The sequence below is a fragment of the Myxozyma melibiosi genome, assembly GCF_037950935.1.
Source record: "Myxozyma melibiosi strain Phaff 52-87 chromosome Unknown BZA70scaffold_4, whole genome shotgun sequence".
In the NCBI taxonomy this organism is placed as follows: Eukaryota; Fungi; Ascomycota; class Lipomycetes; order Lipomycetales; family Lipomycetaceae; genus Myxozyma; species Myxozyma melibiosi.
Window position 1 is genome coordinate 242585 of NW_027042918.1, and position 27642 is coordinate 270226.

Consider the following 27642-nt stretch of genomic DNA (forward strand, 5'->3'; position numbering starts at 1 on the left):
CGAGATCGCAACCCAAGCTCGAACTACGACCGTCGACGCGTCGTCTATCGCGCTCCTCAACTCTCGGCCTCTGCGTTGCGTTCAGAATCTGCCGATACTTGAGGTTATCTGTGTATTTGGTTTGTGAGTGAAACAGAGCTGCGAGAAGTGCTTTACTGTTATAGTGCGGTTGTGTGTAGTGACGAAAGTGGACTTGAGTAAGTGTTTCTACCGCAGCGCGTCGCCAACTGATCTGAGCATTCTCCCCTTTTCTTTCTTTCTTCCGAATGATTAGCTGTGCTCATTGGCATTAGACAGAGTATTGTGCTGACTGAATCATACAACTGCAAAGACTCGTTATATTGTTTACTGCCAGGTGGAGTCTCGCGCTTGCCTCTGAACACTGAGAGCGAGATCTGAATGGAGGTATTGAAATTCGACAAACCGCTGGCCCCTAAGGCCGGCAAGCCGATCGCTATTGGAGAGCTACTCAAGCGGTTACAGGTAAGCATATTTTGAGATCATACCAGAACAGGAATATGATTTCAGTGGCGACGAAGAGGTCAGCGTGCTAACGTTCCGTCGTAGGCGGTACATGGCGAGCTGCAAAGATTCGATCAGAGCGCTGTCGATCTCGCGAGCTTGCAGAAGGTTGCGAAGGATTTGGTTTCTTCGAATTTGCTTCGTCATAAGGATAAAGGAGTGCGTGCGTATACGGCGTGCTGTCTTGCTGATATTCTCAGGCTGTTTGCGCCTGATGCGCCGTATACGATGACGGAGTTACAGGTATAGTTGTGCGTTTAGTGCTGCGATAGTATACGATCGCTGACTGCTTTACTTTATAGAACATTTTCGACTTGTTTGTGAAGCAGTTGAAGGAACTGGCAAATACAGAGTCTCCGTACTTCCAGCAGTACTGCTACCTCTTGGAGAGCTTGTCTCAAGTGAAGAGTATTGTTCTCGTCGCCGATCTTAATAACAGCGAGGAGATCATGAATGAGATCTTTAGCAACTTTTTCGATCTTGTCAAGTAAGTATCAGCTGCTTTTGATATTGTATAATCTGCTATTGACACCGTGATGCTAGACCCGACGGCATGAAAAACCTCGAGTTTCACATGGGTGAGATCCTGGTTCAGCTGGTTGAGGAAGTCCCGACTATCTCGCAGCACGTTGTTTCGATGATTCTTGCCCAGTTCTTACGTCCGCTTGCGACGACCACTCAGCCGTCAAAGAATTCTAATGGGTATTCCGGCAAAGTCCAGACGCAGCTAACACAACTGCCTCCGGCGTACAACATGGCCAAGACTATCTGCATTAATTGCAGCGATCGGATATCTCGCTACGTGGCGCAGTACTTCATTGAAGCTACCTATGAGTTGACGACAAAGTCTTCGTCGCAGGATATAACCGAGTCCGAACTCACGGAGCTGAAGAAAGCGCATAATCTCCTAGTCGAGATCTGGAAGGCGTGTCCGGAAGTCTTGCAGTCGACGATCCCACAGCTGGAACAGGAGATTCTGACTGAAAGCACACAGATCAGACTTCTGGCTACGCAGACTGTGGGTCTGATTGCGGGAGAAGTGCCCGGCAGGGTTAACTTTATGACCACGCATGCGTCGTGCTGGGAAGCTTGGCTTGGACGGCAGAACGATCGCAGTGCGTTGGTTAGGAGCAAGTGGGCGGAAGGGTGCGCATATATCACCGGTAACCGTGCCGATGCCGTTGAGGGTACCGTGGAAGGCATAGCCAAGACGTTGATTGATAACGATGAGCGCGTTCGTCTAGCTTCCTGCAAAGCCATTGGAACTCTTGACTACAAAGTGGTTGTCCGCAAATTCAAAAACGAGGCAGTCCTAAATAACCTCGCGGAACGATCGAGAGATCGCAAATACAGCGTTCGAGCAGAGGCGATCCGTGTTCTGGGTAGTATTTATGATATGGCAGCAGAAGACATCGCGGCTCAAGACGTCGATATCATTGCGCAGCTGTCGTGGATTCCTAATCGTATTTTGGATCTTTTGTACGTCAACCAGACCGAGACGACGGCTCTTATGGATTACTGCATCTTTGAGCATCTTCTACCCACTGAACTGGATGATAAGACTCGCGTGACTCGTATGCTGAACCTGTTGAAGTACCTCGATCCCAAGACCAAGAAGGTTTTCCAGGCCTTAGCTACGCGTCAAAAGCAGCTCTCTTCTTTCCTGCAGAACTTCATCCTGTTTTGCGAAAAATACAATGGTGGAGTTCTTGATGACGATTCAGAAAAGGAGGAGACAAAGAACAAGATCGACAAGGGCATCAAGTTCATAGCCGACCAACTTCCTGACGCGGCCAAGGCATCCTCGCATCTGGAGAAGTTTGTGAAACTGAACGATCGACGCATGTATAAGCTGATCAGAGACTGTACGAGTCCGGACTCGGAGTATGCTACGGTGATTAAGTCCTTGGCGGAGCTGAAGAACAGAATTAACCAGTCCTCCTCGTCTATTCTGGAGACGCTGCTTTTGATTATGTACCGAGGCAGTCAGCTTTGGTACAATCGCAGCAATATCTCGACGATCGTAGAGATTTCAAAGGACGCGGCTAGTTCTCTTAGCTCCGTTGCTCAAGAGACGCTTAAACACATTTCTGAGCTCACACCGCAGGTACTGAAAGTGCATATTCAAGATCTAGCGCAGGAGATATCTGCGAACGAGCCGGGATTCCAGGGAAGCGTCGATACACTCAAGGCCTGTGCAGGGTTTGCGAGGAAGTACCCTGATGAGTTCCCACAGGATCGTCAGTTTCTTGACGCGCTAGTGAAGTTTGCCACGAAGGGAAGTCCCGGAGAAGCGAAGCACGCGGTCAAGATTCTTCTCCAGAGTAAGAAGAAGCATGCCTATGCGCGCGACTTGCTTGGGTTCTGCACGAAGTTCGACATTGAGGATCCGTATTTCTTGTCGCAGCTGGCGGCACTGGCGGAGTTGGTCAAGGGTGCGTCTGCTATTGTTGAGACGGAGATTGACCGGATCACTTCGTTCCTCATCAAGAACCTGGTCGTCAAAAACCGCACAAAAGCCACCGAGGAAGATAAAGAATGGGTGGAAGATGAGCAACTGGAAGATGAATGCAAGGCCAAGATTCTTGCGCTGCGGATCCTGGTTAATCGTCTACGAGCTGCCGCGACCTCTGACACAGCTGTCGAGATTGCGCGGCCTGTACTGAAGTTGCTGAACTCCTTGATCGTCAACGACGGCGAAATGTCAAAGGACGCCGATACACCTCTGCATTTCAAGTCGCGCTTACGATTAGCCGGAGGCTTATTCCTACTCAAGCTTGCAAAGTTCCCGGTTTACGACCGAATGATCTCGCCAGAGAATATCACGACTCTGACCTTGCTGGTGCAAGATCGCGATTTCCAGGTGCGGCAGGAGTTTGTGGATAAGTTGAAGCGGTACCTGGCGCAGGACTTTTTGCCGGATAAGTATATCCCGATTGTGTTTTTGACGGCGTATGAGCCAGATGAGGAGGTTAAGGACGAGCTCGTCAAGTGGCTACGTGCTCGCTTGGTGAAGCAGCGTGAGTACCAGTCTGTTCTTTAATAGTGGTGAGAAATAGTTTTAGACTAACGTATGATTAAACAGAACAACAAAAGAACACGGCGATAGAGAAATGCTTTCCTCGCTTGTTGCATCTTCTAGCGCATCATCCAGATTACGGCAACGAGCCTGCGGACTTGCTTGACATCGCCCAGTACATTGTCTTTTACTTGAACGCGACGGTGACCGAGGACAACATCTCGCTGATCTTCTACTTTGCGCAACGGGTGAAGCAGGTTCGCGATGCTGTTTCTCCTGAGAACAGTGAGGTATGTCACTTCATATATTTAGTTAACCTGTCATGCTTCTTAGACACGGAGTACTAACACTTTGGATAGCGGTTATACTACCTTTCCGACCTATCCCAGGCCATCATTCGTCAGTTCGAAGACGCACACGGCTGGTCGATGCAGACGTGGCCCGGCAAAGTGCCGCTTCCGGGCGACCTGTTCAAAGCGATGCAGTCGTCGACTGATGCGCAGCGCGTCGCGAGAACATCGTATCTCCCCGAAGGAGTTTTAGAGAAAATACCTGCGATGGTGAGGGTGCGAGCGCAGAAGCCTAAGCCGGCGGCACCAGCCGTTGCGGTGGGTAATGTGGATCCGGATACAATTGTAGTTAAGATTAGCAGCGGCAAGAAGGTATGTTTCTGTATATACTTTTATTTGAGGCGGAGGATAATACTGACATTGATACGCTAGCGCAAATCCACCGACACGGCTTCCAGAAAGAAGAAAAAGGCTCAAGCCGGCTCGGACGATGAATGGGATGGCCGCTAATATATCTCATTGCCTGAATCTTTGCTTTACTACGGGTCTCTTCCAGGTCGAGAATCTCGAGTGATTTTGCTTCTTTTGCAGATTAAAATTTGATATAACTATGTATAGCTTGGCAGTGTTTGCGATGAGTTTTCTCTGGCTTTTTTTTTCCTCGTGTGTAATAATTTGATAGTATTTGCTTTTAAATGAGATGGTAGCATGTTATTGTACATTCTATAAACGACCTATCAAAATCCTAGGATTGTTCCGCTCAAAGCCGAACAGAAAACAACCTGACATAAACCTCTATACTTCCTTATCATTAAAATACTCGATTAAGCTTCCACCCTACATTATAAACACGTCCCAACCAATGAATCACAGCCCCGACCGACAACAAAACACCCGCGAAAATCATCATGCCTCTCCATTGACTATCCCTGCTTCCGTCGCCGATGATGGCGCCCGCGATGGGAATTCCCGTCAAGGCTGCGATACTGGTGAAACCGAATGAGAGGCCTATTCGGGTTCCGATATCAGTCACCTCTGAGATTTGCGCGCAGCAGGCGGGGCTGACCATGATGAATGTTCCGGAGGCGACGCCGTAGACGATGGCATAGATGATCAGCGAGACTAAACCCCGGGCGGGGATCCAGAGAGCGAGGGTGATGACGGCCGCGAGGACTAGACCTGCGGTATCGACGTTGTACTTGCCTATCCGGTCACTGAAAAACCCGTTGACGACTCTGGTTAGCGCGCTGGTGCCGTTAAGGATCGAGACAAGGTAGGTGGCCATGTCGTCGTCGACGCCGCGGTAGCGCGCGTATGTGGTCATGTAGTTGAACGGAACGAGTAAACCCCAGTAACCCATGAATATACTCGAGGAAAGAATTAGGAAGTTCTTGTCTTTGAAGTGACGCGTGATATCACTGAGCGGCATACGCCAAGTTCCTCGGGGCTTGACGTTGGAGGTGATTGTCAGGTTTCCAAACAGCAGTAGGCCGCCGATGAGAAACGCGCAGGTTCGCATTGTCCATCCGAAGGTTGTTTGTTTAGTTAGCCGGCGGATGATGAACGGATATACGGTCGTTCCCACGCCTGTACAAAGATTAGCAGCTGCGGTCGACATATTTCTCTGCAACTTTAGCGACTTACTTGATCCCGAAGAAGCAATTCCCATAGCAAGACCGCGTCTCCGGTGGAAATAAGTAGGTACGGCCGCGACCGCGCTGTAGTAGACAAACGCAGCACCGATCGGTGCAATGATACCCTGGCAAACCAAGATCGGCCCGTATGAATTACATATCGAGGTCATCATGAGCCCCAAGACTTGTAGGACTGATCCGATCATCAACGGGTATCGAGGTCCCATCATGTCGAATATTCGGCCAGCAGCCTATTCATTTTGCTGTTAGTATCAGTCTTGGGAGAAAAGTGAAATCAGTCAGGCCTTACTATTCCGAAAATGTACATCATGAAGATATTCAGGGACCCGATCCAACTGATTGTCGACTCGGACAGATGAGACAGCTGGTGGGTTTTATAGTAATCCTGGAAGACTCCGATAGCATTCGCCCATCCATAAGCACAAAACATACAGCAGAAAGCACCAGCTACTGTCAACCATGCTGCTAGTCCTCCTTCGGGATACACATGCTCCGTAGTCTCTAGCAGATCGGTGGCATTGCTCTCTTCCTCTGTGTCTTTCTGCTCCTCCATACGCTTTTCCTCGTCCGCAGGACTGGTCCTGATAATAGCCGGCTGCTCGTTAGACGCGGTCTCCGCATCATAGATAGCAGCCTTCTCCTCGTCGTCACTGATCGCGATATCCGAAGCCGCAGACATTGCAGACAGCTTTGCAAAGGTAGATATCAGGCTATCAACGAGATATCAGGCAAGAGTAGCGACAGAAGTAGGTCTGACTCTTACTCCTTCAGCCTTCCAGACGCCTTATCTGCTATTCTTTTTTCCCATCCAACCCTCGAGTAGCCGTGCACCAACTAGACTACCTGCACGTTAAGCGGTAATAAGCTTCACTCCAGAGCATCCGTGCGTGGACGAGGTCGCGTTGATAGAGCCCAACCAGCATATTGAACTCACCACCGCTCCCCCAGATTTTTTCAAATAGCAGTTCCATGACAATGCCGGGTTCTGTAACTCGCTATTGATCCTAGATGCTTTTCTATCAAGATATAGACGCGTTCATCGCGCGCTTTATGCTGGTTTTCTCAATGGACCGCTCGGACCCTGTGAACTGTCGCCTCGGGCCTGAGGGCCTTGCCCCAGATTGGCAGCACGGTGAATGGATTCACTTAGTGCTGACGTAATATGTTAACAAAGGCTTTCATCCAAGCTTTTGACTCCCATTGACATTTTACCTATCTTTTGGATGCATGTGTTTGATTACAAGTATCAGTTCACATAGTGAAGAATATGTAGAAAAAATGCAAAGTAGTGATGCTGGGTTAGATATTTTACAACGTCTCAGGCTCTAGTTCTGCGTAATCCACGATTTCCCCATAAATCTTCTCAACGGGACCGGAATCCACACCGCCTTCCGACCAGGATCATAAAACGTCTCCAAAATAGCGGCAATCACCCGCGGAACTGCCATTGCGGTACCATTGAGTGTGTGAACCGGTGCAAGGCTTGCTTCAGTACGAAGTCGCGTATGCAGTCTCCGAGCTTGGTAGTCGGTGCAGTTGGAAGCGGAGGTGACTTCGCCCCAGCCTTGCCGACCCGGCATCCATGCCTCAATGTCATATTTCTTGTAGGCGGATGCGCCTAGGTCTGTGGTTGGCATGTTGAGCACTCTGCAGTGCAGGCCGAGATCAGATAGGATTTCTTCCTGCAGCTTTCGGAGTTCCTCCAGCATGGCGGTGGATGCCGGCGACTCTTTCTCGCAGGGCTCGAGCGACTCATTGACTCCAGACACCCACGCAAACAGCTCCACCTTTGTGAACTCGTGTACTCGGTAGATACCTCGCGTATCTCGTCCGTGAGCACCTGCCTCAGCACGATAACTCCTGCTCACACCGGCAACCTTAAGCGGGAGCTCGTCTGGCTTGAAAGCCCGATCACTCGCCCAAGCCGCAAGCGGGATCTCTGCCGTGCCTGTTAAGCATAATCTACCCGCGGCGTTCTCCTCCTCAGCAGCGGTTCCACCCGCGACCGTCAGGTTGTAAATCTGCCGCTCGCCATCGGCAGCACGAGGCCGGAAACCACATGCCAATGCATATTCGCGTCGCACGACCGATGGCGGAGCCATAAGCTTGAACCCAGCCTGCGCCGCCTTTGACAATGCATACTGTATAAGAGCTTGCTCTAGTAGAGCGCCGTCGCCGACCAAGTAGTAAAACGCGTGACCCGAGACCTTTGAGGCTGTTGTAAGGTCAATGATACCCAACTCGACGCCGATATCCACATGATCCGGCCTCTTTTCTTCGTAATCTATAGGCCTTCGGAACTCGTCGTCGCTGATAATCGCTTCCGGTACTAACGACGGATCACTTGGGTTCAGGTATTTGACAACTTCTTCCTCATCAACAGGAGCATCGTCAGGAAGCAGATTTGGAACGTAGTCCATGTAATTTCTTATCTTTTCCTCTAGTTCGGCAATCTTGTCATCGACCTCTCCTCCAATCTGTTTGAGCTCTGACAAGCGGGCCAGAATCTGTTGCCGGTTCTCAACCGAAGGCTGCTTGATCTGCTGCTGAAGCACTTTGCGCTCATGATACACCTCTGACCGTCTATAGCGACATTCGTTGGCCTCCTGGTGAAGACTTGTAATGATCGGAATCGTCTCCGCAACAGCTGGAAGCCTCCGTTTGGTGCACGAGGCAATGTACTCGTCTGGATTGGCATACAGGTGCTTGATGTTGTATAGCGGATAGCCCAGATGCTGGGACTTTGCAGCCGGAGCAGATTTCTTCGCGCTCAGTCGCGGACCGCAACTAGAGAATTGTCGAGCTGCTAACCGCAGCCTGGACAGCTGATTATGTGCCCGCATTCCCGTGCAATTGTGATCTTTTGACCTCTTTCTTGAACGTGCTCTTTCGGTTAACTCGAGGTCTTCGATATTTTTACGGAAAAACCAAAGCAACCGGTTGCAAACCAGTCGCTCAGGAGACGCGCAACCGGTTGAGGAAGCTGGTTCCCTGTCGCACCTGCGGCTCACCCATCATGAAGCCTAACAAAACTTGGGAGTAAGCGGGAAGAAAAAAAACCTCGACGGTCCGGTTCTCATCTTCTTTTGGTTGCTTGTTCTTCTGAAGTCGCGGTTGAGGGTCGAATTTGATCAGCAGAGTAGAAAGAAGGACTGAGATGGCAGCGAAATCTTCTGGGGCGCACCCGGACTCGTCGTTCAACGATCTTTTACAGCCCGTGTACCATGGCAAAGGTCTTAGCGATCCCATCAAAACTGCAGAGGTGAGTTGTCATCTTGATCAGCAAATATATAGCAAAGATTAACATGAGTGAGTAGGACAAATGGCTACTCCTGCCAGCTTTCCTCAAAATCAAAGGCTTGGTGAAACAGCACTTGGACTCGTTCAACTACTTTGTGAACGTCGACATCAAAAAAATCGTCAAAGCAAACGAGAAAGTAGTGAGCGATGTTGATCCAGAGTTCTACCTCAAATACCTCGACATCCGCGTCGGAATGCCTCAGCGGAAAGAGCAAAACAGTTTGAACACGAACATCCACCCGCATGAATGTCGACTTCGCGATTTGACCTACGCTGCGCCGATTTTCGTGGACGTCGAGTACACCCGAGGGAAAAAGATTGTTGTTCGCAAGGGGCTGGAGATCGGTCGGATGCCGATCATGCTGAGAAGCGCCCGATGCGTGTTGACGGGGAAGAACGAGCAGGAGATGGCGACTTTGATGGAGTGCCCTTTGGATCCTGGTGGATATTTCATCGTCAACGGCACGGAGAAGGTGATTCTAGTCCAGGAGCAGCTGAGCAAAAATCGAATTATCGTCGAGGCGGATGAGAAGAAAGGGATCTTTCAGGCGTCGGTTACGAGTTCTACTCACGAGCGGAAATCGAAAACCTACATTCTTACCAAACACAACAAGATTTATCTGAAGCACAATTCAATCGCAGAAGACATTCCTATTGTTTTGGCCCTGAAAGCCTGTGGAATTCCCTCTGATCTCGAGATTCTCCAACTAGTCGCCGGGTCGGACTTGCGATACCAGGAGGTATTCTCAATCAACATGGAGGAGTGCGCAAAGCTGAATATTTTCACCCAGCAGCAAGCTCTTGAGTACATTGGATCGAAGGTCAAGACCAGCCGTCGTCCGATGAGCCCTAGACTGACACCGCTGCAGGAGGGTATTGAAGCGCTTGCGAATACTGTGATTGCACATATTTCGGTCAACGATCTTGACTTTCGCGAGAAAGCAATCTACATGGCGATCATGACGCGTCGGGTTGTGATGGCTATGGTGAACCCTCAGCTCGTTGACGACAGAGACTATGTCGGAAACAAGCGACTGGAACTGGCAGGCCAGCTCCTGTCTCTTTTGTTTGAGGATCTGTTCAAGAAATTCAACCAGGACTTCAAGACGAGTATCGACAAAGTGCTCAAGAAGCCGAACCGGACAAGCGAGTTTGACGCGCTCATGAACATCACTATCCACAGCAACAATATCACAACCGGTATGAACCGCGCAATCTCGACCGGAAACTGGTCATTGAAGCGATTCAAGATGGAGCGCGCGGGTGTTACGCATGTACTTAGTCGGCTGAGTTATATCAGTGCGTTGGGAATGATGACGCGTATTTCCAGTCAGTTTGAGAAGACTAGAAAAGTGTCTGGTCCTCGTGCTTTGCAGCCATCGCAGTTTGGAATGTGTACGTTACTAGTTTGATCCTGATAGATTTCTGCGTACTAACATTATTCATTTGTAGTATGTCCGTCCGATACTCCCGAAGGTGAGGCCTGTGGTCTTGTGAAGAACTTGGCACTTATGACACATATCACGACCGACGACGAAGAAGAGCCAATTAAAAGGCTAGTCCACGTCCTTGGCGCGGAAGGAATCTCGACAATCACAGGCCACGAGCTGCATGCGCCGGGTGCATATGGAATCTTTCTCAACGGTACTTTGCTGGGAATAACCCGCACACCGATCAAGTTCGTGCAGAGATTTCGAAGTCTGCGGCGGAAGGGACGAGTGTCGGCTTTTATCAGTCTGAATGTCAATCATCACCATAAAGCTGTGCATATTGCTACAGATGGTGGACGGATCTGTCGGCCGTTGATTATTGTTGAGAAGTCAAAGTCGTTGGTTACGCCGAAACATATCGAGGTGAGTTGAATTGATCGAGTGCAATACAGAGAGTTTACTAACAGAACTTTTAAGGCTTTGAAAGAAGGACGGATGGTGTTTGACGACTTTTTAAAGAAGGGACTGGTGGAATATCTCGACGTGAACGAAGAAAACGACTGCATGATTGCCATCTACGAGCACCAGATCACCAAGAACACTACTCACCTGGAAATCGAGCCGTTCACAGTCCTCGGAGCGGTCGCCGGTCTGATTCCTTATCCTCATCATAACCAGTCGCCTCGTAACACCTATCAATGTGCGATGGGTAAGCAAGCTATTGGCGCTATTGCATACAACCAGCTGCAAAGGATCGATACTCTGCTATACCTGATGGTGTATCCGCAGCAGCCTATGGTGAAGACGCGTACAATTGAACTCATTCAGTATGATAAGCTTCCCGCGGGTCAGAATGCTACGGTTGCGGTGATGAGTTATTCAGGCTATGATATCGAGGATGCGCTGGTGTTGAACAAGGCTTCGATCGATCGTGGATTTGGCCGATGCCAGGTTTTGCGGAAGAATACGACGACGCTGAAACGGTACTCCAATCAGACGCACGATCGTCTGGATGGAATCAAGAAGGATCAGGAAGGAAACCCGATCTACAAGCATGCTATTCTCGAGAACGACGGTTTACCGGGCGTGGGTGAGCAGGTTGTCAACGGTATGGTTTACGTGAATAAGCAGGTGCCTACGAATGCCTCTGATAGTATGCTTGGTACATCAGGCGGACCGACTGCATCTGCAGACGATTACAAGGATAGTCCGGTTGTGTACAAGAACCCCGAACCGAGTTACATCGACAAAGTGCTACTGACGGCCTCGGAGTCGGAGCAGCCGCTAGTGAAGGTCTTGCTACGGCAGACTCGTCGGCCCGAGCTGGGTGATAAATTCTCGTCTCGTCACGGACAGAAGGGTGTGTGTGGAATTATCGTGCAGCAGGAAGACATGCCGTTTTCGGACTCTGGAGTGTGCCCCGATATTATCATGAACCCGCACGGATTTCCGTCGCGTATGACGGTCGGGAAGATGATTGAGCTTGTGTCCGGAAAGGCGGGTGTTGTTGATGGCTCGCTGCAGTACGGAACTGCTTTTGGCGGCAGCAAGCTTGAAGATATGTCGAAGATCTTGATTGAGAAGGGGTACAGCTATTCCGGAAAAGACATGCTTACTTCGGGTGTAAGCGGCGAATGTCTGCAGGCGTACATCTTTTTCGGACCGATTTACTACCAAAAGCTGAAGCACATGGTGTTGGACAAGATGCATGCGCGCGCCCGCGGTCCGCGAGCGGTGCTGACGCGCCAGCCTACGGAAGGTCGATCGCGCGACGGTGGTTTGAGACTGGGAGAGATGGAGCGCGATTGCTTGATTGCGTACGGCGCGTCGCAGCTACTGCTCGAGCGACTGATGCTGTCTTCGGATGCGTTTGAGGTCGACGTCTGTGGCGAGTGTGGACTGATGGGCTACAACGGATGGTGCACGACTTGCAAGTCTGCAAAGAACGTGTACAAGCTTACGATTCCGTACGCGGCTAAGCTTCTTTTCCAGGAGCTGTTGTCGATGAATGTCGCGCCGCGGTTGAAGCTGGCGGATGCGTTTTGATGTAGTAATGATGATGTTTGCATGTAGCAGGTAGTTAATAGAGCAGAGCAGAGTTGATAAGTGAAGGAGGAAGACACGTGAGCGTAAGTTAACAACGGAGAAGCGAATGGCGGCGCCACGGCAGATGACGTGCCTCAACGTCGGAGCGCTGCTGCCTGCTGCAGATCCAGAAGCTCTTTGTTAGAAGTTATATAAACTGCCGTAAATATAGCTGATTATCTCCATATTGTTTCATCAGAATATCTCATTAATACTGAAGACAGCAGGTCTGGCCGGCTCTCCGCGGGCGATAAAAGACCAGATTGGAAACTTTATTATTAAACTTAATCCGTTGGGAGTTTCCACCTTCCCCAGCGAATCCTCCAGACCTCCATCGTCACACTTCCTCTCTCTCTCTCTCTGATCTGAACTCCCTGTTGCTTGTCTTCTTGCGATTCTCTCTCTGTTACGAATCTCATGTGCGTTCTGGCCCTGAGTGTCAGCATTGTTACCTTGCTCGAGCCTCTCTACTAATCTCGCCAGACAGCTGCCTGCCGATTTTATATTAGGCCCGTGAGAAACGCGCATACACCGTCCTGAAGATAACCCTGATACTCCTACTGCACCACTACCAAACTTGCCTGTCACAGCTTCTTTGTCTGAAATGTCGTTTAAGATTCCCACGCGCGGCCGCGGATCGCCGGCTCCGACGGCGTCGTCGAGAGCGGGTCCGGATCGATCCCGCTCTGCTACTCCCAGTGTCGACTCGCTCGCTGACGCGGGGTCGGAGAATAGTTTTGAAGATGATGCTTTTAGCATTGTCTCTGGTGCTGAGTTTACTGGTGATGACGACTTTAGTGATGACGTCTCGAACTTTAGTGTCGGAAACTTCTCTACTTCAGATCTCCAATCTGAGCAGCCTGAGGCTGACGAGGAGGAGGGTTTGTCTCACGATCCTATCGCTGGTTCGGATGTAGTGCAGGATAATGATTTTTTATCTGCGAGCATTCTGGATAAAGCGCCTCTTGAGACCTCATCGTCTGAGAGTACCGATAATACCGACGTCCTAAAGCCTTTGGAAGATACGCTGACAGACGTCAGTACTCCTGATACCATGCCGACCAGTGCACCCACCGACAGCGACAAGAAGGAAGACTTATTTGAGATTTCTGAGAAGCCCGGTGACTGTGAGGACGAACCGCTTTCTCAGTTCTCTTCTGGGTCTGCTAGCGCTGCAAGCACAGTATTACTGGAGATTGCTAGATACGTGAACGACATGATCAACTCTCTCCTGCTCTTTCTTCAGGGGCTGTATACCTCGACTGGTTCAGTTAAATCTGTAAGCAAGTATGTTGTGGTTGTGTGAATAAAGAGCAGGGACTAACAGGCAAACAAGGCAAAGAATCCCTCCAATATTGTCGTCAAGGCAGTAACTACCCTCACGGTCTCGGTTATGGTGGCTTCGTATGCCTGGACGGCTTTAATGGAAGAGCACGAATTCAAGTTCTTTGTCCACCAGAACGATATCTTGATCCGAGCGCCCAAGTCTGTTTTGGACCCATCAAGCCTTTTACCCATGTATTCCAAGGTATCAGACTTTAGTATTCAGTCAATCAAGGAAGCCTACGAGATTGATGCGCAGTCGAGGAGATTTACGGTTGAGAATACACCTCTTGAAAAGACGGTCATGGTCAGTTTGAATCCAAAGGACGCACAGGGTGAAGTGAATATGACTATCGAGATCTACCTCGGCTCTGAGAGTCGTTATACTAAGCAGTGGTACCTGCTGGAGTTTGAGAAGACCGAAGCACCCGTGGTCGCAGAAGTGAATGAAGCGCTTTCTAATGTCAAGTCACTTGCTTTCGACTACTTCAAGTTTTCTGAACAGAAACTGGCCGAGCAAGCGGCCAAGCTAAGCGTTGCAGCCGAAATCTCACAGCAGAAGCTTGTCGGATACGGTGCAGAAGCAAAGAAGTACTCTGAGGAGGTGCTGTATCCCGAGCTTCAGCGTGAATGGGTCAAGTCTGTTCATGTGGCGAGAGAGGCCTCTGAGTTGTCGACAGAGCTTGCAAAGAAGGCAGGCAAGGAGACGATTGACTTTGCGAAACGGTCTGCGCCGGTGATCAGAGAATTTGGCAATGAGGTTAAAGAAGCAACTGCTAAATGGACGCGATGGTTGGCTGATGAATTGAGGGATATAAGCAAGAAGCCGACGGAGAAGGCGTCGAAGAATGCTTATAGGGGGTATAAGAAGTACTTCACCTGATCTTGATGCTTCTTTCGTTTGTTGTCTACGGCGTAATAGGGTGTATTGGACTTGTTACGGTTGTTTTTTAAGTGCTCTTGATTTTGTTTTCTTTGCTATTTCGTTGCGTATACTTTTGTTGTTTGTGCTTGTGTTTGCGTTTGTGATGGTTTGATGAACTCGCGACGAATAATGTCTGTTGAGATGATGTCTAGCTCGCGGCTATCAACGCTCGATGTTGATACTCTCGCCGAGCGTTATTTTGCTATGAACGTTCCTTTTATGTGCTGTTGGGTACTTCTTTCAATGAACAAATATACCTGGAAATAAGACAAAGAGGACCGATGACGACAGGGCTGGTTGGAGATGGGGTCAGGGTAATTTTACTTGGCTTTCGCGATTTAATCGTCAGTAATCAGTAATCTCGTCTCTGATAAAAATTCAGCCCTTTGATCTAGCTCTTCTCCTCCCGCAATCTGCTTCAAAGTTCTGGTATAGTCGGAATAGACCAAGCACTGGATTTTGATCAACAAACAGAATGACCGAGCCTATCGATCTGGCTTCCTACCGCAAAGCAGTCTTCCCGCACCTCCCACCGGACGCGCGCTTCAGCGCTCCAGAGAAACGGATACACATCAGCGAAGATCTGCGATTTTTCCACTCGACGACAGCCTATGCGCGGATACAATTCCTGCTAAACTACGTATCTGAGCTTGTGTCGAAAGTCGACGCGCCCGGATCGGCGGACGGGCTGTTGCCGGGCGTGCAGAGCGTGGCTGCGGTATTGGATCGGTTGGCGGGCGTGGTGGATGAGGTGCCGCCTGTGAGTGGACCGCGGCGGTTTGGGAATCCTGCGTATAAAACGTGGTATCACCGAGCCGAGACGGAGATTTTGACGATGGTGGGCGAGATCATCGAAGCTAGATCGGTCACGCTGGACGCAAAGGACGAGTTGGCGGCATATCTGATAGCCGCGCTCGGATCTGTCCAGCGCCTGGATTTCGGGACCGGTCATGAGCTCAGTTTTCTGGCGTTTTTTGGCGGATGTTTGTTTCTTGGACTTCTGGATGACGAGAAAAGTGGTACGTCGGTGAGCGGAGAGGATATCCTGTGGATCTTCTCGCGGTATTTCAAAATGGTTAGAAAGGTGATTACAACCTACTCGCTCGAGCCCGCGGGAAGTCACGGCGTCTGGGGTCTCGACGACCATTTCCATTTACCATATATCCTTGGCTCCGCGCAATTAAGAGGGGTTGAAGAGAAATTTGAAGGAGAAAACGCGGCAGCGAAGCCAAAGGTCAGTTCGAGACCGTCGCGGCCGAGTAAAGCGCCAAGTATGATGTCGGTGTACGGCATGCCGCGGCCGTCTGCGGTTATGAGCATGGAGATCATAAACGATTTTAAGGAGAAGAATATGTATTTTGGCGCGATAGCATTCATATATCAGGTACGTCCCCTCTCTTCAGATACAGAGATCCCCAAGCTAACTCTACATCAAAGGTCAAAAAGGGACCGTTTTTCGAGCATTCACCGGTGTTGTACGACATTTCAGGCGTTCAGTATTGGGTTAAGGTTCATTCTGGGTTACTTAAAATGTACAATGCAGAGGTGCTGGGTAAGTTCCCGGTCGTGCAGCATTTCGGGTTCGGTGGTGTTTTGTATCCTTGGGCGGAGTTCGCTGCTGCTGGGGCTGCTGCTGCTGGTGGGACTGGGGATAAGAGTCGGTGATGTAGGATAGAAAGAGAAAGATGGGTTTGGGATGAATATATAAATATAGTAGCGATTTTCTCAGTCGTAAAACTCGCTCTATCGTACAGATAAAAAGATCAAGATTTCCATATAATACACTGTCGCGTTCACACCCAGCAATAGTTTACTCTTCCGCGGCACCATTCGCGTCTCCGGTCGGTTCACCTCCTGGGATCAGCTAGAGCGCCAGAGTTAGCATATAAAACATTGCTCGAGCGGGTGTAGAAGAATGATCAGGCTGCGCACCATGCATATGTTGTTTCCGTTCAAGAGGATTTTTGAGAGATGCGTCTGGTTGCCCATGGCATCGCTATTGATTGTTAGCCACCCACGAATGATCTCGACAGCTGAATTCAGAGAGAAAAGAGAGCTTACTACTCGGTAACGTCCGAAAGCACCATGTCTGATTTTGCAGCAGTTAGCAACCATCTCTTTCACACTCTTGAAGCGCAACAGCTGCGTATAACTTACTGACAAAGTCGTCAAAACCAATCAAAGTACCACTAAATTCTAAACCACAGCAACCATCGTTAGAATCAATCCTGGATCACCCAGAAACCACCGCATATATTTCATTCGCATGCAAACATACCTCGCTCGGTCTTCATGACAACCCAGATCCTTGAACCCACGCACTTATCCACCAGCTCTGTAAACCAACCGTCAGACTAAGCTCCTGCAATATTTCATAACACTAGCAACTAGAAGAGTAATACTCACCTAACGGAAGTAATTGTGAAGTGGCCATTCTGCTGTATATATAACGAGTATTTCTTCAGGATCCAAGTCTTCCTGTAGCTTTTATTCCAGTCATACCCTAACCTATCTATTCCTAATACATTAGGTCATCAAATTAAAGTTTAAATGTGGCCTAATTTTTTTTCCTTGCGGATACTCCCAACAGCGAAAGGCATCCAGAAAAAATTCATAGGACCAGACGACTATTTTCTCTGTGCGTTGACTGAGAAATAGACTGCTTGAGGATATATATTAAAAAGAAGCAGAATGGGAAAGGCAAAGAAGACTCGGAAGTTTGCGCAGGTGAAGCGGGTGATGTCCAGCAAGGAGGTTGCAAAGTGAGTAGTTGATCTAGTAGGAAGATGAGATGAAGAATAGATGCTAATGTTGTTATTAGGAAAGTACAGAAGAAGGCTGAACCTGAGAAGAAGTTGAAGGACTCTGAACTGTTGAAAGAAGTGTATGTGTCTTGATTTCGTCTGCAAGATAATGCAAATCTGCTCGTCTGCTAACCACCTCCTCAGTCCACAAATGTCCTCCGCTCTCTTTTTCCAATACAACCAGTCCCTCACGCCACCCTACCAAGTCCTGATCGACACCAACTTCCTCAACTTCAGCATCCAAAAGAAAGTCGATCTCTTCCGCGGCCTCATGGACGCGCTCTACGCGAAATGCATCCCAATCATCACCGACTGCGTCATGGCCGAATTGGAGAAGTTGGGGCCCCGGTATCGGATCGCGCTGCGGATAGCCCGTGACGAGCAGATTGAGAGGATAACGTGCAGCCATAAGGGCACGTATGCGGATGACTGTCTCGTGCAGCGGGTTATGCAGCATAAGTGCTATATCGTCGCGACAAACGATGCCGATCTCAAGCGGAGATTGAGAAAGATTCCCGGTGTGCCGTTGTTGAGCGTCGGATCGCATTCGTATGTCGTCGAGCGGTTGCCGGAGGTGTTTTAGATGCGTGCTTCTTCTTAATTGTATCTTCATTTTTGTTTATGGGATTATGGGAATGGATTTTGTTTTCGGTTTAAAAAATACATTTGATCATTACACAAGATGCGTGTACGACATTTATTTCTATTGCTAAAACTCTCGTATATACAGCTGCATATCATATCTGTCATCTAGACACATGCTGAGAAGTTCAGCTTGATTGCTCTGATCGAGCAGCCGCTTAGTTCTTGATCCAGGAGTTTCCGGTCGGCGGCTGAGGAACCTTGAGGCCGTACTGAGCAGGAATATCCTTGACTCTGTGGTACGAGTTCAAGTTCTTGCGGCACACGATCTGGAAGCAGGTGGCGCCGCCCTGGCGGGAGGTGATGGTCGAGTAGGCCAAGAAGAACTCCCAGATGCGGAACCAGCGGATGCCGTACTTGTTGACGACGTTGTCCTTGTTGGCCATCCAGTTTCTGTACCACTTCCAGAGAGTGGCAGAGTAGTGCACGCCGATGGTGTCGACGCTGGCGATCTCAAAGCCGGCGCCCTCGAGCTTGTCGATGACGAAGCCGAGGGGAGTGGAGGCGTCCGCGCCGGGGAAAATGTACTTGTTCATAAACAGACCCCAGACGAGATCCTCGTACTGCCAGCCCTTGCGCAAGCCAGCGATCTGGAGGATGAAGAGACCGTCGTCGTCAAGCATGTTGTAGACCTGGCTAAGGAACGAGCCGAACTTTCGAACACCGACGTGCTCAGCCATCTCCAAGCACGAGATCTTGTTGTACTTGCCCTCGACAGGCACGGGAGTGTCGCGGTAGTCGAGGCAGAGGATCTTGCTCTGGTCGGGGGAGATGCCAGATTCAGCGAGACGGGTGTTTCCCCACTTTGTCTGGTTCTTTCCAAGCGTGATGCCGGTAACATGGGCGCCGTACTGGGTCGAGGCAAAGTTGGCGAGCGTGCCCCAGCCGCAGCCGAGGTCGAGAAGACGCTCGCCCTTCTTGAGCTGCAGCTTCTCGCAGACAATGCGGAGCTTGTTGTCCTGGATCTCCTCGAGGGTCTCTTCGCGGGTGATGTCGTTGATGACACCAGAGGTGTAGATCATACGCGGGCCAAGGAACCAGCCGTAAAAGTCGTCACCTCTGTCGTAGTGATCACGGACCTGCTCCTCATCTAAAACAAATAAGAGGTGTAAGTTTTTTGTCGCTGCAGCAGCCATCGATTGCAATTGCATCACAATCAATCAAAATGAGAGGTTAACAAACCCTGAGAACGAGTGTGCATGATGACCTCGGGAATCATGCCAGTGAGGAAAAACTTGTACAGAGAGATGGTGAAGCGGAAGCTGGCCCAGTCGTGGCGGTACTCGAGAACATCGAGACAATCGCCCTTGAAAGAGACCTTGTTGGCAAAGTAGAGCTCGTGGAAGGTCTCCATCGGGATCTTGTTCTGGCCCGAGTACTTCTTTGCGAGCACCTCGTCGTGGAAGTCGAGGTAGTGCTCGACGCCCTTGTTAGGGAGCTTGACCTTCTCGTTCAAACGAGGGGAGAAGGCCGAGACGATTGACCAGTACGAGGCCAGGACGGGGATTCCAAGGACGATGAAGAAGAAGACAAAGGTCTTGAATCCGCCACCCACCTTTCTGGTGAAGTAGTAGGGAATTGAGAAAAGCAGGAAGAACAGCAGGTAGTTGTTGAAATGACGGGACCCAGGACCATCAGCGGGCAGAGGGGCGTTCTTGATGGCGGGCGAGTCGGTGGTCATGACACCGCAGGCATCGCTTGCAGGCGGAGGAGGAGGCGCGGCAGGCGTCTCCACGAAGGTGAAAGAGGCCGACATGGTTGAATTGCGGGCGGTGGAGTGGTGGTTGCGTCGGGAAGAGGTTTTCAAGGAAGCGGTGGTCGAGGACCGTGTATATGCGACGCGGCTCGGCGCGGGTCGCAGCGCGGTCCTGCCCTGAGTCACAACAAGTCACAGATGTGGATCACATAAAGAACTCTAAATGAGGGGCGGGTCACTAAAAATAGAGCCAGGGGCTGCTTGTTTACATTTGTGTCTGTTCGGCTCAAGCAGGATCTTTTCTTCTTTCTGTGGTTCTTCTGCTGTGGTTGTCGACTTTAGTTGAGATATCTGAGATAAAATACAAGATGAAGCGGTCGTTGGTTCTTTTCTTGATCTTTGCGGTTCTGGTCTGCTCGAATCTGGCGTATGCGCAGAGCACGTCGTCGACAACCTCTTCTTCCTCCTCCTCCTCCTCCTCATCTTCATCTTCTTCTACAACCTCCTCTTCTACTACATCTTCAACTACCTCATCGTCTACCTCATCTACTTCATCTTCTTCATCCGATTCTTCCTCTTCCTCTGATTCATCTACTTCATCTACCTCTACCTCCTCCTCCTCCTCCTCCTCCTCCTCCTCCTCTTCCTCTGATGCCACCTCATCAACCACATCCTCCGTCACTTCATCGGCTTCCTCCTCCGAATCCTCCGGATCCTCATCAACCACTTCTACCAGCAAAATCGTCATCACCGCCTCCAACTCCCTCAACGGCGGCTCCTCCACCTCCACTTCTGCTCCGTCCATTTCCACCGCGCAGAGTACCTCGAGCTCCACAATCGCGTATCCCACGCCAACAGTCCCGGTCACCACTGACAACCCGTTCATCAAAGAGTCGTCTGCTCCCGAAGGCACTGTGTTCATCGCCGTTGGAGCCTGTCTGGGTGGAATCGGCCTGGCGCTTATAGCGTGGAGAGGACTGATTGCGTACTCGCTCCACAAATCCCTGCAGAACGTTCCCGTACCTGGCGAGTACAAGCCCGATGCGAAGAACAAATCAGGTTTCTTTGGCGGCAAACGGGGCGGTGCTGCTGCTGCGTCAGGCGCCGCTTTGGCTGGAAGTAACGTCTCTCTCGATGATCTCAACGAGAACGGAAAGGTGGCGAGCACCGCCCGCCCTGCGACAATGTACGAAGACTTCATGCCCGCGACCGGCCCGTCATTCAACCGCAACACGTTCTACTCCCCGACCGCGAACGCGATCGGCATGACCGGCGGCGCCGTCACCGCCAACGACGCCCATCTCTCAACCATCGGCCAATTCAATCGAGCATCGACATACCTCCCGGCCGGATACTACGGAGGTTCGAACGCGGCCTCGACCGCTAATCTGTCGAACCGCCACTCGTCGACCTTCCCGCGCGCGCAAAGTCCTCATAACTACTCGCGCTCGACGGCGACGAATCTTAATGTCGCGCCTGCGCCTGGTCAGCGCGTGCCGAGTGCGTACTTGGACAATTTACTCGATGGTGACCATATATAGACCTCTAGAAGATTAAGGACCTGTTTCTTTCTCTCTGGGTTATTCTAACGATTGGATCACAAAATAATTGACAATCTCCAGAGCTTTTTGATGAAATATGTTTTGTGATCACTGGATACGTTTACCTCTCTGTCTGTGCTGAGAAATTCATGATGTTGAGCTCATGTCTTCATTCCGAGTAGCTTTGTGACATGTGTATATATTGGGCGTTAAATAAGTGGATCTTATATTTCTTTGTTGTTTGTTTTTGGTGTATTACTGTATCGGATCAAAGTAGACGAGCGGTTTAACGAGTTTTATCATTCTTATCTTGTAACTGATTGATGGATCGACTGGTCTGATCTTGATCTCTACGGTTTCGTAAGTACCAAGCAAAACGTAAATTCATCTAATCATATATGTACTGCATGTTTCATACAAGAACAAGAACTGACTGAGAGATCGATCCGAAATACAAAACTGTGGGTTTTGGAAGACATAAGATTGAAGACATGAGAAAGAAAGAAAGAAAGAAAGAAGAAATTAGAAAGCTTCCAGCTGCTTGTTGATCTCCTCGAGCTCAGCCTTGGCCTCGTCGTACTTGACAGACATCTCCTCGAACTTCTTCTCCCATGACTCGACCTCGGTCTCCAGACTTGAGACCTTGCGCTCGTACTGCTCGGCCTTGACGTCGGTCACACGGAGCCTGTAAGAAAGAAGAATGCGTTAGCAAACAATAGAAATAAAACACAGATAAAGAACCAGTTATCACTCACTTCTCGGTAGTCTCGCGCAGGTTCTTATCAGCCTCTTCCAGCTCCTCCTCGAGCTGACTTATCTTGCGCGTAAGAGTCTCGTTCGCACTGCCGTGCGCAGCGCCGTCCTCGGCCGCAGACTTGGCCTCGCTCAACTGCTTCTCGAGCTTCTCGACTTCCTCCTCTAGCAGCGAGTTCTTGTGCGTCAGCGAAGTGATCTCCTGCTCCTTCGTCAGCACGTCCTGCTCGAGCGCCTTGACGCGCGCCGAGGCTTCGTCGGCCTTGTCCTGCGCGGTCTCGGCCTCCAATCGGAGGGTGTTGATTCTCTGCATAGCATTGTTAGACCATCAGACGATAAAAAGAAGAGGATTTGACAGCAACCGCGGAATTGATCGGATTGAAACGGGGCAAGGTCGCGTCTCGACGCAGCCCTGATCAAGTCTCAAGTCACCGCTCGCTCCCCTCGCCGTGTCTCGCGGAGTAGAAGACATACCTCTTTCAGCTTATCCATCATAGACATTGTTGATTATGCTCGTGTAGTAATTGATTCGCAGTGCAGGATTACAGGCTGGTGAATCTGAGCGATAGAAGAAGCGGCAGAAGCAGGCAGAAAGGGGGCTTTTCTTATAAACGTGCACAACCGGCGGACGTGTCGCCAAATCACCGCTCACGCGCTCACAAGAAGTCGCGTTGTCGTGGTAACCGGATCACGTGCAAGCAACGGGGCTCGTACTCGCCCGGGGGCTGCAGTGTAAACAACCATCCTGCTCTCTTCTCCATCCGTGCCATTCTCCGCTCACAGCCTACATTTCTCTCGTCTTTTTGTGCTGTTTCTGTTGTAGAATGACGCAGATCTACCACGACAAGGAAAACCAGGTCGCGTTCGCGCTCGCGGGCAAAAACGCCGTCGGGAGCACAGCGCCAAAGACGCCCTTCGCAAAGAAAGCCGGCAGTGCGCGAACACCGTTCGGGGCCAAAGCAAATGAAAACACAGTAATCACTTTCCAGCCAAACAAAGGCGCACTTGAGAAAGGCGGTGCAAAGACGCCGTTTAAGACTCCTAATGGTATGTCTGCATTCGACTATTCTGTGTTCTACTCACTCCACAGCGACTAACGCAGTCTTACTGTTTAGAAAAACGAGTACCGCTAGGTGGCAAGGACACGAATGCGAGGTCGAAAATAGCACCGATGCAGGACTGGGGTCTCAAGAACGCAAAGTCGACCGTCAAGTCGAATTCGGCCGGACGCAGCAGACGCGCAAGACAGGCGACGCCTCGGAAAGAGGTCGCTTCGGCGCCGGTCGAGAGCTTGAGTATGCCGGAGACAGAATTGCCTGAGATCGAGTATATGCCTCCACGAGCTACTGGTATGTACAAGTTGAATAGGAGGTGTTGTTGTTGTTGTGCTAAGCAGTTTATAGAATCACCCTTCGTCCCAGCAGACTACGAACCAATCGACTACACCGCCCTCCGCTCAGCTGTAACCGACCCAGAACTGATCGCAGACTACTTATATCCCCGCGGCAAAGACGGCAAAACCGCCGTCGCGCGCAAGATGGAAGAACTGAGCCGGCCACCGCGGCAGGAAGTACTCGCAGATCTCGATCTGCCGGTTGGCGAGGACGGGCTGCATGATTTCGAGCGGCCGCTTGATCTCGAGAGCGATTTCGAAGGATTGAGTCTGGATCTTGATGAGGAATTGAATTTTGATGATGACTTGGATTTTGACGAGTTCAAGTGATTGTTTTTCTTCTTTTCTCTATGGGTTTTTCTTGTTGATGCTTATTTCTTGTATTTTTCCTCGGTGTAACGGTTGATAATATTTGTATGCAATTATTAATGAACAGTATCCTTTTTCGCTTCAAATTGTTTTCGTCGATCAATAAAGCGACCGAACAAGCTCCTGCACAGCACCATATTCAGGGCTCTCCGGATCCCCTCCAACCGCGTGCAGCGCGATCTTGGGCACATCTGCGACCGGTACGGAGTACTCCCCGAGTTTCGTAGTCAGTCCCAACGTGTCCACCAGACGAGCTATCGCAGCAGCCACCGCGCGTCCTCTGGTCTCTGCGTCTGAAGCTTGATCGAGACCGAGGAACGGGATCGCGCGTTGGAGTTGGGCTGCGGCGTAGGGATCGCTTGTTGCTTTGTAGTTTACAGAGGCGGCGAGGGTGGCGCATGATGTGATTCCTGTTTGATACAGTTAGCGTGGGTCCAGTTAGAAGAGGTAATAGGTTCGTACCATGGGGAATCCCGTATTTGGCACCGAGCGCATGGCCAAGTCTATGGCTGTATTGCAGCACGTTAGCACACTATTCAAATGGCAAGATTCAAGACGATAGATATACCTCAAGCCAAGTCCACCTTCAAGAGTATACCTCGGAAACAAGCTCAAAAATGCCGCGTTAAACAACATCTGACCTATCTCGGTATTTTTAGGATCCTCTTTCAGCAGCGGGAGATACTTGAATAAATCAGAAAGTGCTGATAACGCGAGCGGTTTAAACGGCACCTCTGAGATATTCGTCGCGTAAAGCGTCTCGACAGCATGATCCACCGCCCTAATTCCAGAAGACAGCAGCAGTCGCAAAGGGGTATACTGCAAAACCTCGGCGTCGTAAATTATTGCCTCGGGCGCAATCGTGGGATCCAGCACGGTAGTCTTGTGGCCTTCTTCGTTCGTGTAGCCGGCTGCTGGCGTGGTCTCTGCGACGGAGAACGTGGTCGGGACTGCGATCAGTGGGATTTTGGTGGAGGACTGCTCTAGAAGATGGTATGCAATGATTTTTCCAGAGCTGTTCATTATTAGCTGTGCACTTGGGGAAATATGGATGTGTGAGGATGACTTACTCCACCGGGCTACCGCCTCCGATCGCGAGTATACCGTCCGACCCCGACTCCTTGAAGATGCGCAAAGCGTCTCGGATATCTGCAATCTAAAGCTCACAGATTAGAATCACCACGCAATGCAAACAACAGAGGCATCTCATAGCTTACAGGAGCATGCTGCTTGATCGCGCTAAAAACCACGACATCGTCTCTCCCGAGTATCCCCAGCACATTATCAATAATCGGCGTGCGCTCCCTAACCGACTGGCCGGTGACAATAAACGGCTTCGTCACATTCAACAGCTTGAGCACCTCCGGCAGCTTTGCAAGCGATCCGGACCCGTGTTCGACGACTTTGAGCGCGCTGCAGAAAGGTGTGAGTATGTCGGATGATTGGTAGTTTGTGGGGTAAGATGATGGTGTACTTACGCTGAGGGTCTGTAGGCCGCTGCAGGCGGTGAGGAGGTGGTTGCAGCGGGCATTCTCGTGTCTGTCTCTATAATCTCCTCCTATCAACAGCAATCAGCACCTTCCTGCTCTTTATACCTGTTCGTATCCCGAGGAGCTGATTACCAAGAGCCTGATGAGTGATCAGGTTTATTGTAAGCAGAACAAAGAAACTCAGGGGTTCTGAACCTTAACTTGTCAGCAAAGGGTGTGGTGCCAAATGACGTCATGTTATCTGACCTCCTCGGCAGCCCTGTCACACCGCCTCGAGGATCTGCCTGCTATCTGTTCGGCGATCTTCAGCCGGTTCTTGTTTCTATTCTGACCTCCTTCTCTCTCAGCTTGTTCTCAATTCATTCTCAGTTCTCAGCAAAATGTCCAGCCTGCTCTTCTCCCGCTTCTGCGCAGCAAAGTCGATGCCGTCGATGTTTACCGCCTCGGCCAGACAGATGTTGATGCGCACCGGCTCCCGCCAGACCAGCGGCCAGTTCTCGTCGTCCACCCTGCTCGCAGCCGGCACCTCTGTCTCTGCCATTGCATACCTGCAACTCAGCAAACCGAAAGTGCTCTGCGACTTTGCCGTCCGCAGCACCGACCGCGATCTGTACACGGCCGCGCGCAGCGACGCAAAGGCGGTCGCGAACGAGGTGCGCAAGTCGAGGCTCGACTACCGCGAGCTGTCGATTGGTAGCTTCATGGGCCTCTTTGTCGGCTACCTCGTCGGCAAGCTGAGCAAGCTGCTTGTCTTTGTCAGTAGTAGCACATATCTGTTTCTCCAGGTACGTGACCACTTGCTCTTTGATTGGAACATCGACCCGGCCCTGCTCCATCGCGCGGGCTCGATCGTCTTCCTTGCGTGGGCCCCTCTCGTTTCTGACGCGGTTTTACAGTTTTTGGAAAGCAGAGGCTTGATCACGATGCCTTACAGCTCGTTGTACTCGTGGGCAAAGAAGAGATACGGCGACAAGGAACTCATCCTCGAGAATATCTCGTTCAAGGTCGCGTTCGCGCTCGCGTCCGCGGTCGCTGCCGCCAACGCCTAAACCAGGATTACAACGTCTGCAATGTTCCAGATCGCATATAAATACGTTTTGTCTTTTTAAATGTCATCTAGTTGAATCGATATATTACACTTATCCAAAGATCAACGCCGTCTGGTCCCTCCAAACCCTGTCGACTCCCTAGTCGGCGCCTCCTCAAAACCCCCACTACCACCACTACTACTCCTCATAAACCCCCCACCACCGCCTCCTCTCCGCGCAAGCGGCGGCTCATAATCATCATAAAGCGCGCGTTCTCTAAAGAAATTCGCGCGCTGCTCGGTCGTAGTCCGGCTCGGGTTTGTGAACCGGTTATACAGACCCGCGCCGACCGCGCCGGCACCTAATCCGGTCCAAAACCCAGGGCGCCACGAGTCTTGCTGGGTTTGTCGCCATTGGTGCTGTTGCTGTCTCTGCGCGGTCGAGAAGTACTTCCCGCTTCCTCCGCCGCCGCCGCCGGAGTAAGGTGGGGGCGGATCGTTGTCGTCGTCGTTGTCGCCGCTGGAGAAGGTGCCGAAGAAGTTGTTTCGTCGACGGCGCGGGGGCGCAGAGGTGCCGGGTGGGGTTGGGTTGGAGAAGTATATGCTTACTGCGTAGAGGAGCGCGCATGCGGCGAGGAACCAGAATAGCGTTGTGAGAGATGATCCGTCTGTCGAGTCTGTTAGGCTATCGATCTGTGAAAAAGCGCAAGAAGAAGAGAGCTTACCGTTGTCGGAGTAGGTGCTATATGGTATACTGCCCGGAGACTTGCCGTATCTTTGGTAGCCTGATTCTGTGAGATATAGAGTATACTCTACTCCACAGGATCCTTTCAAGACGTATGGATCATCTGCGTTATTGTATCCTTCGCAAATGACATCTGTGCTGCCGAGCCTATGACACCGTCAGTAACCATCTCCACCACCATCCACCTTCCAAACAAAAACCAACATACTTGAAATACCCCGGCAAATCAGCCGTACAACTCCACTGCACATCCTCAGGCCCTCCATCTCCCGCCCCCATATTCCGACACTGCATAACCGGCACCTCATAAAGCCCCTTCGCGTCGCCACCCACCTGCTTCAGCTGCGGAACGGGCTTAGTTCTCCGTCCTTTTGTCTTTGCATCTTTCCGCAGCGTCAGCGTCTGGATCTGCGAGGGGAGGATCTTGGGACTCGGGGAGTCTGGGCGGGCGGATGCTACGGCTGGGAGGATGCAGAGGACGAGGCAGAGCAAGGAGATTGTGTTTGCTTTGGTGATTCGCATTGGTCAATGTATTGTTGAGTAGTAGTGTGTTATAAGAGTAAGAAATCCATAACTGCGATATTTACATCGAGATCTGGACGCGTGGCCTTTATACGAAAGGTCTCGTGGCGA

General features: G+C 50.6%; 15 protein-coding genes across 15 annotated transcripts; 8 read left to right on the forward strand and 7 right to left on the reverse strand.

Annotated features, from left to right (window-relative positions):
• The first annotated feature begins 33 nt into the window (after positions 1–33).
• Positions 34–4533, forward strand: BZA70DRAFT_306578 (armadillo-type protein). Its single transcript, XM_064914807.1, has 8 exons — positions 34–197; positions 332–483; positions 568–765; positions 825–1009; positions 1066–3542; positions 3608–3831; positions 3901–4203; positions 4264–4533. The coding sequence occupies exons 2-8, from the start codon at positions 400–402 to the stop codon at positions 4339–4341; spliced, it is 3549 nt and encodes a 1182-aa protein (XP_064768779.1). The 5' UTR covers positions 34–197; positions 332–399; the 3' UTR covers positions 4342–4533.
• Positions 4534–4642: 109 nt separating this feature from the next.
• Positions 4643–6039, reverse strand: BZA70DRAFT_299078 (putative monocarboxylate permease; the record flags this gene model as incomplete). The annotated part of the gene is made up of 3 exons (XM_064914643.1): positions 4643–5418; positions 5476–5716; positions 5776–6039. The coding sequence occupies 3 exons, from the start codon at positions 6037–6039 to the stop codon at positions 4643–4645; spliced, it is 1281 nt and encodes a 426-aa protein (XP_064768780.1).
• Positions 6040–6680: 641 nt separating this feature from the next.
• BZA70DRAFT_276950 (uncharacterized protein) lies at positions 6681–8446 on the reverse strand. Its single transcript, XM_064912380.1, has one exon. It carries the CDS (start codon positions 8327–8329, stop codon positions 6812–6814), a length of 1518 nt encoding a protein of 505 aa, XP_064768781.1. The 5' UTR covers positions 8330–8446; the 3' UTR covers positions 6681–6811.
• Positions 8447–8530: 84 nt separating this feature from the next.
• BZA70DRAFT_294831 (uncharacterized protein) lies at positions 8531–12360 on the forward strand. The gene is made up of 4 exons (XM_064914470.1): positions 8531–8748; positions 8804–10181; positions 10239–10639; positions 10694–12360. Exons 1-4 carry the CDS (start codon positions 8644–8646, stop codon positions 12260–12262), a joined length of 3453 nt encoding a protein of 1150 aa, XP_064768782.1. The 5' UTR covers positions 8531–8643; the 3' UTR covers positions 12263–12360.
• A 106-nt stretch (positions 12361–12466) lies between these two features.
• Positions 12467–14864, forward strand: BZA70DRAFT_276954 (uncharacterized protein). Its single transcript, XM_064912381.1, has 2 exons — positions 12467–13580; positions 13638–14864. Exons 1-2 carry the CDS (start codon positions 12906–12908, stop codon positions 14505–14507), a joined length of 1545 nt encoding a protein of 514 aa, XP_064768783.1. The 5' UTR covers positions 12467–12905; the 3' UTR covers positions 14508–14864.
• Positions 14865–16248, forward strand: BZA70DRAFT_294833 (serine/threonine-protein phosphatase 2A activator 1). The gene is made up of 2 exons (XM_064914471.1): positions 14865–15933; positions 15987–16248. Exons 1-2 carry the CDS (start codon positions 15025–15027, stop codon positions 16212–16214), a joined length of 1137 nt encoding a protein of 378 aa, XP_064768784.1. The 5' UTR covers positions 14865–15024; the 3' UTR covers positions 16215–16248.
• BZA70DRAFT_276958 (uncharacterized protein) lies at positions 16222–17008 on the reverse strand. Its single transcript, XM_064912382.1, has 6 exons — positions 16956–17008; positions 16828–16884; positions 16707–16745; positions 16611–16638; positions 16482–16545; positions 16222–16413 (listed from the first exon to the last, which is right to left on the reverse strand). The coding sequence occupies exons 1-6, from the start codon at positions 16981–16983 to the stop codon at positions 16360–16362; spliced, it is 270 nt and encodes an 89-aa protein (XP_064768785.1). The 5' UTR covers positions 16984–17008; the 3' UTR covers positions 16222–16359.
• On the forward strand, positions 17009–18035 carry BZA70DRAFT_276962 (rRNA-processing protein FCF1). The gene is made up of 3 exons (XM_064912383.1): positions 17009–17311; positions 17371–17433; positions 17498–18035. The coding sequence occupies exons 1-3, from the start codon at positions 17241–17243 to the stop codon at positions 17934–17936; spliced, it is 573 nt and encodes a 190-aa protein (XP_064768786.1). The 5' UTR covers positions 17009–17240; the 3' UTR covers positions 17937–18035.
• Positions 18036–19818, reverse strand: BZA70DRAFT_294836 (S-adenosyl-L-methionine-dependent methyltransferase). The gene is made up of 2 exons (XM_064914472.1): positions 19178–19818; positions 18036–19085 (listed from the first exon to the last, which is right to left on the reverse strand). The coding sequence occupies exons 1-2, from the start codon at positions 19749–19751 to the stop codon at positions 18154–18156; spliced, it is 1506 nt and encodes a 501-aa protein (XP_064768787.1). The 5' UTR covers positions 19752–19818; the 3' UTR covers positions 18036–18153.
• Positions 19819–19849: 31 nt separating this feature from the next.
• BZA70DRAFT_140898 (uncharacterized protein) lies at positions 19850–21608 on the forward strand. Its single transcript, XM_064909628.1, has 3 exons — positions 19850–20251; positions 20318–20831; positions 20913–21608. The coding sequence occupies exons 1-3, from the start codon at positions 20060–20062 to the stop codon at positions 21230–21232; spliced, it is 1026 nt and encodes a 341-aa protein (XP_064768788.1). The 5' UTR covers positions 19850–20059; the 3' UTR covers positions 21233–21608.
• Positions 21494–22709, reverse strand: BZA70DRAFT_140948 (tropomyosin). The gene is made up of 2 exons (XM_064909629.1): positions 21988–22709; positions 21494–21917 (listed from the first exon to the last, which is right to left on the reverse strand). The coding sequence occupies exons 1-2, from the start codon at positions 22296–22298 to the stop codon at positions 21755–21757; spliced, it is 474 nt and encodes a 157-aa protein (XP_064768789.1). The 5' UTR covers positions 22299–22709; the 3' UTR covers positions 21494–21754.
• Positions 22710–22729: 20 nt separating this feature from the next.
• Positions 22730–23747, forward strand: BZA70DRAFT_276967 (uncharacterized protein). The gene is made up of 3 exons (XM_064912384.1): positions 22730–23032; positions 23101–23334; positions 23389–23747. Exons 1-3 carry the CDS (start codon positions 22810–22812, stop codon positions 23706–23708), a joined length of 777 nt encoding a protein of 258 aa, XP_064768790.1. The 5' UTR covers positions 22730–22809; the 3' UTR covers positions 23709–23747.
• Positions 23748–25529, reverse strand: BZA70DRAFT_276971 (alcohol dehydrogenase IV). The gene is made up of 6 exons (XM_064912385.1): positions 25226–25529; positions 24965–25160; positions 24818–24903; positions 24316–24762; positions 24210–24256; positions 23748–24157 (listed from the first exon to the last, which is right to left on the reverse strand). The coding sequence occupies exons 1-6, from the start codon at positions 25276–25278 to the stop codon at positions 23847–23849; spliced, it is 1140 nt and encodes a 379-aa protein (XP_064768791.1). The 5' UTR covers positions 25279–25529; the 3' UTR covers positions 23748–23846.
• BZA70DRAFT_276972 (uncharacterized protein) lies at positions 25530–26372 on the forward strand. The gene is made up of 2 exons (XM_064912386.1): positions 25530–26022; positions 26134–26372. Exons 1-2 carry the CDS (start codon positions 25618–25620, stop codon positions 26284–26286), a joined length of 558 nt encoding a protein of 185 aa, XP_064768792.1. The 5' UTR covers positions 25530–25617; the 3' UTR covers positions 26287–26372.
• BZA70DRAFT_140625 (uncharacterized protein) lies at positions 26272–27642 on the reverse strand. The gene is made up of 3 exons (XM_064909626.1): positions 27218–27642; positions 26990–27156; positions 26272–26932 (listed from the first exon to the last, which is right to left on the reverse strand). The coding sequence occupies exons 1-3, from the start codon at positions 27529–27531 to the stop codon at positions 26388–26390; spliced, it is 1026 nt and encodes a 341-aa protein (XP_064768793.1). The 5' UTR covers positions 27532–27642; the 3' UTR covers positions 26272–26387.

Excerpts from the sequence above, each read along its gene's own strand:
- BZA70DRAFT_306578 (XM_064914807.1), top strand. The coding sequence starts at position 400 with ATGGAGGTATTGAAATTCGACAAACCGCTGGCCCCTAAGGCCGGCAAG. Across the intron at positions 766-824 it reads ATACGATGACGGAGTTACAG|AACATTTTCGACTTGTTTGT; the intron begins GTATAGTTGTGC and ends TTTACTTTATAG. Across the intron at positions 1,010-1,065 it reads AACTTTTTCGATCTTGTCAA|ACCCGACGGCATGAAAAACC; the intron begins GTAAGTATCAGC and ends CCGTGATGCTAG.
- BZA70DRAFT_276950 (XM_064912380.1), bottom strand. The coding sequence starts at position 8,329 with ATGCGGGCACATAATCAGCTGTCCAGGCTGCGGTTAGCAGCTCGACAA.
- BZA70DRAFT_294831 (XM_064914470.1), top strand. The coding sequence starts at position 8,644 with ATGGCAGCGAAATCTTCTGGGGCGCACCCGGACTCGTCGTTCAACGAT. Across the intron at positions 8,749-8,803 it reads ATCCCATCAAAACTGCAGAG|GACAAATGGCTACTCCTGCC; the intron begins GTGAGTTGTCAT and ends ATGAGTGAGTAG. Across the intron at positions 10,182-10,238 it reads GCCATCGCAGTTTGGAATGT|TATGTCCGTCCGATACTCCC; the intron begins GTACGTTACTAG and ends ATTCATTTGTAG.
- BZA70DRAFT_276954 (XM_064912381.1), top strand. The coding sequence starts at position 12,906 with ATGTCGTTTAAGATTCCCACGCGCGGCCGCGGATCGCCGGCTCCGACG. Across the intron at positions 13,581-13,637 it reads CGACTGGTTCAGTTAAATCT|GCAAAGAATCCCTCCAATAT; the intron begins GTAAGCAAGTAT and ends CAGGCAAACAAG.
- BZA70DRAFT_294833 (XM_064914471.1), top strand. The coding sequence starts at position 15,025 with ATGACCGAGCCTATCGATCTGGCTTCCTACCGCAAAGCAGTCTTCCCG. Across the intron at positions 15,934-15,986 it reads CGATAGCATTCATATATCAG|GTCAAAAAGGGACCGTTTTT; the intron begins GTACGTCCCCTC and ends TCTACATCAAAG.
- BZA70DRAFT_276958 (XM_064912382.1), bottom strand. The coding sequence starts at position 16,983 with ATGGCCACTTCACAATTACTTCCGTTAG. Across the intron at positions 16,885-16,955 it reads TTCACAATTACTTCCGTTAG|AGCTGGTGGATAAGTGCGTG; the intron begins GTGAGTATTACT and ends GTTGGTTTACAG. Across the intron at positions 16,546-16,610 it reads CTTTCGGACGTTACCGAGTA|CGATGCCATGGGCAACCAGA; the intron begins GTAAGCTCTCTT and ends AACAATCAATAG.
- BZA70DRAFT_276962 (XM_064912383.1), top strand. The coding sequence starts at position 17,241 with ATGGGAAAGGCAAAGAAGACTCGGAAGTTTGCGCAGGTGAAGCGGGTG. Across the intron at positions 17,312-17,370 it reads TCCAGCAAGGAGGTTGCAAA|GAAAGTACAGAAGAAGGCTG; the intron begins GTGAGTAGTTGA and ends TGTTGTTATTAG. Across the intron at positions 17,434-17,497 it reads TCTGAACTGTTGAAAGAAGT|TCCACAAATGTCCTCCGCTC; the intron begins GTATGTGTCTTG and ends CCACCTCCTCAG.
- BZA70DRAFT_294836 (XM_064914472.1), bottom strand. The coding sequence starts at position 19,751 with ATGTCGGCCTCTTTCACCTTCGTGGAGACGCCTGCCGCGCCTCCTCCT. Across the intron at positions 19,086-19,177 it reads CATGCACACTCGTTCTCAGG|ATGAGGAGCAGGTCCGTGAT; the intron begins GTTTGTTAACCT and ends TATTTGTTTTAG.
- BZA70DRAFT_140898 (XM_064909628.1), top strand. The coding sequence starts at position 20,060 with ATGAAGCGGTCGTTGGTTCTTTTCTTGATCTTTGCGGTTCTGGTCTGC. Across the intron at positions 20,252-20,317 it reads CCTCATCTACTTCATCTTCT|TCCTCCTCCTCCTCCTCTTC; the intron begins TCATCCGATTCT and ends TCCTCCTCCTCC. Across the intron at positions 20,832-20,912 it reads TAACGTCTCTCTCGATGATC|TCAACCGCAACACGTTCTAC; the intron begins TCAACGAGAACG and ends CCGGCCCGTCAT.
- BZA70DRAFT_140948 (XM_064909629.1), bottom strand. The coding sequence starts at position 22,298 with ATGCAGAGAATCAACACCCTCCGATTGGAGGCCGAGACCGCGCAGGAC. Across the intron at positions 21,918-21,987 it reads CTGCGCGAGACTACCGAGAA|GCTCCGTGTGACCGACGTCA; the intron begins GTGAGTGATAAC and ends TCTTTCTTACAG.
- BZA70DRAFT_276967 (XM_064912384.1), top strand. The coding sequence starts at position 22,810 with ATGACGCAGATCTACCACGACAAGGAAAACCAGGTCGCGTTCGCGCTC. Across the intron at positions 23,033-23,100 it reads GCCGTTTAAGACTCCTAATG|AAAAACGAGTACCGCTAGGT; the intron begins GTATGTCTGCAT and ends CTTACTGTTTAG. Across the intron at positions 23,335-23,388 it reads TATGCCTCCACGAGCTACTG|AATCACCCTTCGTCCCAGCA; the intron begins GTATGTACAAGT and ends AGCAGTTTATAG.
- BZA70DRAFT_276971 (XM_064912385.1), bottom strand. The coding sequence starts at position 25,278 with ATGCCCGCTGCAACCACCTCCTCACCGCCTGCAGCGGCCTACAGACCC. Across the intron at positions 24,904-24,964 it reads CGATCAAGCAGCATGCTCCT|ATTGCAGATATCCGAGACGC; the intron begins GTAAGCTATGAG and ends TGTGAGCTTTAG. Across the intron at positions 24,257-24,315 it reads GAAGGTGGACTTGGCTTGAG|CCATAGACTTGGCCATGCGC; the intron begins GTATATCTATCG and ends GCTGCAATACAG.
- BZA70DRAFT_276972 (XM_064912386.1), top strand. The coding sequence starts at position 25,618 with ATGTCCAGCCTGCTCTTCTCCCGCTTCTGCGCAGCAAAGTCGATGCCG. Across the intron at positions 26,023-26,133 it reads GCACATATCTGTTTCTCCAG|TTTTTGGAAAGCAGAGGCTT; the intron begins GTACGTGACCAC and ends GCGGTTTTACAG.
- BZA70DRAFT_140625 (XM_064909626.1), bottom strand. The coding sequence starts at position 27,531 with ATGCGAATCACCAAAGCAAACACAATCTCCTTGCTCTGCCTCGTCCTC. Across the intron at positions 27,157-27,217 it reads GATTTGCCGGGGTATTTCAA|GCTCGGCAGCACAGATGTCA; the intron begins GTATGTTGGTTT and ends ACGGTGTCATAG. Across the intron at positions 26,933-26,989 it reads TAGCACCTACTCCGACAACG|ACGGATCATCTCTCACAACG; the intron begins GTAAGCTCTCTT and ends CAGACTCGACAG.